Source organism: Callospermophilus lateralis, unplaced genomic scaffold (genome assembly GCF_048772815.1).
Source record: "Callospermophilus lateralis isolate mCalLat2 unplaced genomic scaffold, mCalLat2.hap1 Scaffold_11461, whole genome shotgun sequence".
Lineage (NCBI taxonomy): Eukaryota > Metazoa > Chordata > Mammalia > Rodentia > Sciuridae > Callospermophilus > Callospermophilus lateralis.
The window spans coordinates 1-6332 of NW_027511744.1; the positions used below are offsets into that span (position 1 = coordinate 1).

At 61.3% G+C, this 6332-nt stretch overlaps 1 protein-coding gene across 1 annotated transcript; it reads right to left on the reverse strand.

The window, feature by feature from the left end:
* Nucleotides 1-969: 969 nt before the first annotated feature.
* Nucleotides 970-4081, reverse strand: LOC143640100 (leukocyte immunoglobulin-like receptor subfamily A member 6; the record flags this gene model as incomplete). The annotated part of the gene is made up of 6 exons (XM_077108030.1): nucleotides 3763-4081; nucleotides 2883-3179; nucleotides 2317-2616; nucleotides 1968-2018; nucleotides 1651-1701; nucleotides 970-1077 (listed from the first exon to the last, which is right to left on the reverse strand). Coding segments are annotated over exons 1-6 (1126 nt in total), but the record flags the coding sequence as incomplete, so codon positions are not given.
* Between the last annotated feature and the right edge of the window lie 2251 nt (nucleotides 4082-6332).

Consider the following 6332-nt stretch of genomic DNA (forward strand, 5'->3'; position numbering starts at 1 on the left):
GGGAGCTGGAGGGACCTGCAGCCAGCAGTCAGCTCTCCATGCCCAGCAGAACTTCCAGGGGCTTCTCAGGCTCTGCCAGAGCAGAGGCACCTGCAGGACGGAGCCCTGCCCACCTCTGTCCTGCCACCTGTCACACCTGCTCCTCATGCATCACCTGCAGCCTCCTGGACTCGTGCTGCTGGACAGGTCAGCCTGTGCCCACTGGCCTCCCACTGCTGCTCCTTGGCAGGACCCTCTTCCTGAGATGCTCTCAGGCCTGTCCCTGTGGTGAGGGCTCTGTCCAGGGTCCTCCCCAGGGAACCCTCCTTGACTGTCCAGTTAACCCTCCTGCTCCTGCCCATGGCCCCCGCCCCACCTGGCTCTGTCCTGGGTTCAGAGCCGTCACCCTGCCTGGTCTCCCCACTGCTGTCTGCCTCTGCCCCGTCTGTCTGTCCTGGGGCTGTCCTGTGTCTGAGCACCAGACTGTGTTTGCTGCTGCTGCCCCAAGCCCCCAGTAGAGCCTTGCCAACAGCAAACCCCCAGGAGTCGGCCATCTGTGTGGCTGGGAGGGGGCCAGTGCAGGGCAGGGCTGTGGCCAGGTCCACCTCCTACCCAGGAGCAGGTGCAGCGAGCTCAGCAGGGGGAGGAGGCAGAGGAGAGAGGCCAGCACCCAGGCCTCAGGGCAGGAGGCCGACCAGAGCCCATCAGCACAATCAGCTGGGAGGAGAGAGGAGGGCAGTGGGCAGAGAGAGGAGGGCGGAGGACAGGACGGGTCACCTGGTGGCCTTGGGTGGCCTCTGGGGAGGTGACAGCAGTGCTGAGCCCTGTGTGAGGAGAAGAAGGCAGACCTGTGAGGCCCACAGGGGCTCTTGCTGGGTCTCCTGGGTGGTCCTGCTGGTCAGGTGACAACCAGGCTTCCCATCCTGTGTGCCCTGAGCACAACTGGCTAATTCCCCTGGGACACCACCACGTCTCCCCCTCCCCACTCACCTGCCTTCCTGCATTGTCCCCGACACTGGTGTCCCAGGAGGAGCAAGAGGAGCAGCAGGAGGAGGGGAACCGAGACCCCCACCAGAATCTTCAGACTCCTTCCCAGTCCTGGGCACGGGTGTGAACGAGGAGCCACGCTGCTTACCTGAGCACCTACTGTGTGCCAGCCCTGCTGGTCTTTCCACCTGTCACCTCCAGCCCTGTCACTCAGGCATCATGGCACTGCCACCCTCCCCCCAGGCACAGATGAGGAAACTGAGGCTCAGGGGGGTCCCCTGCCCAGTCCCCCAGCAGGAAGCAGCAGAGCGGGGCCTGAACTGGGGGAGTCTGACTCCCAGTCTCCTTCTCTCCACCAGAGCTCAGCCCTGAGCTGGAGGGAAAGACCTGACACCCCATGGCCCTGAGCCCTCCCCTGCTCAGTGTCACTGTCACTGCACAGAGGGGACAGAGCCCTGCAGATTCAGGTCCTGGAGGCTTCCCTGGGGGCCACTCTCCCAGCAGGGCACAGCCAAGGTCAGCCTGAGAGGCACTTGAAGGTCAGGGCCAGGCCTCTCCTCTGCCCTGGGAGAAACTGAGGCCCAGAGGGGAGGGGCTGGTCCCCGTCAGCATCTCCAGAGGGGGCTGGTCCCCCTCAGCTCAGCCCTGCCCTGGACCCACCTCCCACCAGAGCCCCTCACTCACCACTCTGGGGTCCTGGGTTTGTGGGGGTGAGGGGCTGGTCCTCAGGGCCTCCTGGGGAGGGTGGGAGGTGAGGGCTGGGCTGCCTGCCCCCACTTCAGCTGGCTGCTCCTCCCCAGGCTGGGCCCAGAGTCACCTCTGCCTGGACCTCTCCCTCATGCCTCCCAGCCCTGAGCCCCAGGGCCTGAGATCCCTGACCATTCTCTGCAGTGCCCTGGACACAGCTTAGCTGAGTTTGTAACTGGACTTTGTAGCTCAGGATGATTCTAGAACTCTTAAGATTGCAGAAGACTTTCTGTACAGAGATCTCAGAGACTCACCAGCTGTTGACCTGGGTCCTGAGGGTGGGGGGCTGGGTCTCCCAGAGGGTCCTGGGAATGAGGAGAACAGGAGGGTGAGGGGTGCAGGCTGCCCCTGGGGACTGTCTCTGCCCATCCTCCTACCTGCCTGGCCTCCCCAGGACCCTCCTGTGCCCACCTGCACCTTCCTGATTCCAGTGGTGGGTGGGTGCACAGGCTGGAGGACCCCGTTGGCCCCTCCTCTCTGAGGAGTGAGTCCCGCTGACCGACCCTCCCTAAGGCCACTCCCTCCCATCCCACCCAGAGCTGTCCTGGGCAGGGCCCTGAGGGAGTCCTTGAGTTCCCAGAGGATGGGGTCAGGGTCACTCACCTGAGACCACCAGGTCCAGGGGGGCACTGGGCCGTGACAGCAGGTAGGGGGATGAGCTGTGAGAGCCATAGCACCTGTAGGTCCCCCCGAGGGCTGAGGTCACAGCTCTCATGGAGAACTCTGCCTGGTACTGTGGGGCTTGGTACTCTGCTCTCAGACGCAGGGGGGGATCAGCTGCCCCCTCCTTGCACAGGAGGAAAGTGTCCATCCAGCTTGACTGGCACACCAGGGTGACATTCTCCCCTGAGGACACTGTGGGACCAGGCTGCACTGAGAGGGAGGGTGTGCCAGGGAGCTGTCCTAGAGAGAGGAAGGAGGGTGAGGGTGGCCCCAGCTTGTTCTGAGCTGAGACCTCCCCAGGGTCTCTCTCTGAGGACCCTGTGCTCTCTGTCTGTCTCATTGTCTCTGATTCTTCCTGTCCCTGTGTCCCCTGTCTCTGTCCTCTCTGCCCCTCCCTGTCTCTCTCCCTCCTGAGGCCCCACCTCACCCTGGCCATCACCTCCTGGGGCTCCCCAACAGGGCTGTGCAGAGTCTGGGTCCCTGACTGCACCCTCTGGACTCCTCACCTGAGACCAGGATGTCCAGGGGGTCACTGGGGGCTGACCACTCAGAGGAGAGGCTGTGTCCACCGTAGCACCTGTACCGACCCCCGTGGGAGCTGCTCACAGGGCCCAGCAGGAAGTCAGCCTGAGAGAGCCCAGCCTGGGGCTGCCGGGCAGGGCGCTGGGGGAGGTCCTGTGCCCCCTCCTTGGACAGAGTGAATCTGTCATAGGTGACGTTTGAGTGACACTGGAGGGTCAGGGTCTCGTCTGGAGCCAGAACAGGGCCCTGCTGGGTCCGGAGGGAGGGCTTCCTGGACACCCCTGGAGGAAGAGGAGCCTGGGCTGAGGGCTGGATCCTGCCAACCCCCTCCCTCTCCCTTCCTGCCTGCAGGTCACTCTCACACCCTGAGTCTCTACCAACAATACTGCAGCCTGAATTTGTGATCTTGTTAAAGATCAGAAATCCTTACTTGACCCCTGCAGCTCCATGGGAACACTGGGTTCTGACCACACCTGAGGTTTGCTCCTGTATTAACCATAGCATGTGAATGTCCACTATGGCTGGGGTCACGCGGCCCATGGAGTAGTGGGATTGAAATTGCCCAGTTGGCTTTCTTTGATTCCAGGATCCAATTGAGTTTGTGTTCTCCTTTCTTAATCAAAATAAAACTATCTCATCTCTGCCCTGAGCCACACTGGAGGGTCACGTTCCCTCCTGAGGTCACCACAGGGCTGGGCAGGGCTGAGAGCCTGGGTTTGCTGTAGGATCCTAGGAGAGAAGGAGGCAGGTGTTCATGGCTCCCTCCACCCTCCTAACCCCTGCTCGGCTGTGAGAGGGACACCCTTGGACCAGACCCCTTTCTTGAGTGCAGAGCCACGGGTTGAAAATTGAGTGTCCTCTCACCTGTCACCACCAGCTCCAGCGGGTCACTGCGCTCTGACCACCCAGCAGGGCTTAGATAGTGGCATTGATATCTCCTTGTATGGTGGTCAGTCATGGTTGGGATGGAGAACCTGGCCTTGTTCTCAGTCTGGAGTAAGGCTCTTTTGCATGTGGGTCTCTGGCTTCTTTCCTTAATGAGACAGTACCACTGGGCCCCCAGTGATCCCTGACACCAGAGGGTCACTGTCCTCCCATGGGGGATGACAGGGCCTGGCTCAGCCCAGAGTGTGGGCTTGGGGAGGGTCCCTGCAAGGAAGTCAGAGGCAGGATCCTGGGACATCTCTACCGCAGTTCCCACAGCTCTTTCATGTCACCACCCTCACCTGGCCCAGGCTGTTCCTTCTGTCTTAAGACCCCAGGGGCTGAGCCTGAGCAGGACGTGGGAGGCTAGCAGGGCACCCACCTGAAGACACCCGGGAACGCTGTTGCAGACTCAGCCCTGGAAGAGAGGTCCCCGTGAGGAGCTGGCATCTCAGTGTTGGGAGGATTATTGTTCCTTGTGGTCACAGCAGCCATTTGGTGCCATATGAGACTAAGACCTGAGAGTTCCCTGTGAACAGGCACCTGGGACCCTCTCCACCAGCCTGTGTCCCTCCCTCCACCAACACTGACCGAGGCACAGGAGGACAGGCAGGGTGGACCTCATGCTGCCTGCTCTGAAGACTCCAGCATCCAGAGAGGAGAGTGCAGGCCCTGCAGGTCAGACAGCACGGAAGTGGTGAGCAGGGGCTGCTGTTGCCTCCTCTTCCCCAGAGCTGAGCACCCACCAGATGGGGATGGCCCCTCCTGGCCTGTCTCTGGTTTCCCCAGGGCAGGGCTCAGGGGGATCCCACCCCTTGGAGACATCTCAACCAGAGCTGAGTTCCCCCCTGACCCTGAGGCCCTCATGACTGACCTGAATGCTGCCCAGCCAGTCCAGGCCCCAGGCCCCACCTAAATCGGCCCCACACAGGCTGAGTCCAACCCAGGATTATGTCCTCAGAGGATCCAGAAAGGAAATGTTGGGGTCACTCCTAGGTCAGGTGAAACATGAGTAGCTACTGGGCAGGTGGGTGCCAGGCCCCAGAGGTCCAGCATAGTGGAGGCCTGCACCCTGCCCTCTGTGAGCTGGACCATTGAAGGAGCTCAGGGCTGATTTCCCAGTGCAGCCCACCATGGTGCAGCCTGTGCAGGAGCAAACCCCTCCCTCAGCAGCTCTGGTCTATTTAAGTTGATGGTCTCTGGTGTTTTGTTGCAGTAGCGAAGAGCTGACTGACACAGCAGCTGAAAGGAACGAGTTCTCCTCCCTGTGCTAGGTCCCCGCAATGCACGTGAAATGCTCTGTTCTGGGGTGTGGGGGAAGAGCTGTCCATCTGCTCTGGGGTCCATGCTCCAGCCTGTCCCACCATCAACAGAGCTGCTTGGCTGAGAGCTGATGTGGGCGTCACCACCCATGGAGCCTGTATGTCCTTGTAGGAAAATGCTCTTCAGCCTAAACTGAATGCTCCACAGTGTGCCAGGTGGGGAGGGACCCTCCTGTGGGGCCTTGGGAATTCTACCTGGCTCATCACTTCCTGTGTGTCCTTGGCTGCAGAGTCCGGACAGCAGGGAGGGGAAGGCTGGGGGTGAGACTGCACAGGGAAGGCGGCCACAGGACTAGGGTGGCAGCTGAGGTGAGGGCTGTAGATGTCACCTCCTGTCCTTCACGGGGTCCTCCCTGGGCTGTGGGTCTTCAAGGCAGATGTATGGGGTGAAGGGGGAGCGAGGCCCTTAGCATGTTCTCCTGGTCCTCCATCAAGAGCAGAATGGGGCAGGGGTGTCCCTGAGGTTGCTCAGCCCTCCCCCCACTAGATCCTGACAACTTACCCCACCATCCCCCAGGCCAAACTTCACCTCCACATTGTCCCCTCTAATCCATGCCCCATCCTGCTGCATTGCCCATAGACCATCTCCTTTTGCAGGTCAGCAACCCTGGGCCTGAGGAGCAGTAGGGTGGGCAGCCAGTTAAGAGAAGTCCAGGGGTCCTGGTGTCCACCATGGTCCTCAACCCCCACAGGTCAGCCTGGGGAAGTGGACCCTCACCTCCACCATTCACCCCATTAGCTCTATGACCCTGTCCTGGCCCCTTTGGACCTGGGTTTGATGGAACACCAGTGACAGCACAGAGGACAGTGCCAGGGAGACCAGCTACCCCAGGTCCACTGAGGGAGTCAGCTTGGTGGCCCATCCTAGAGGACCTGGTGCGTCTGTCATCAGCATACCCCTGAGCACCTGTGCTGGTGCCTGTGTGAGGGGACCACAGTGGCCTGCAGCGTGTGCTGGCTCCTGAGTCCCCCAGCTCTCAACCCCCCCAGTCACTCTCTCTATTCCAAGATGCACCCCCAGCTCCAGGAGCAGTGGGCACATCTGTGCAATCAGGGAGCCAGGAAGGGACGTGGACGTCTAGCCCAGGTCCACCCCACACTCCAAGTGCTCTTTGCTGCTGCCCTGGGAAGAGGTGGAGATTCTTGCCAGAGCAGGAAGGTCGTCCATCTCCTGTGGCTGAGCACTGT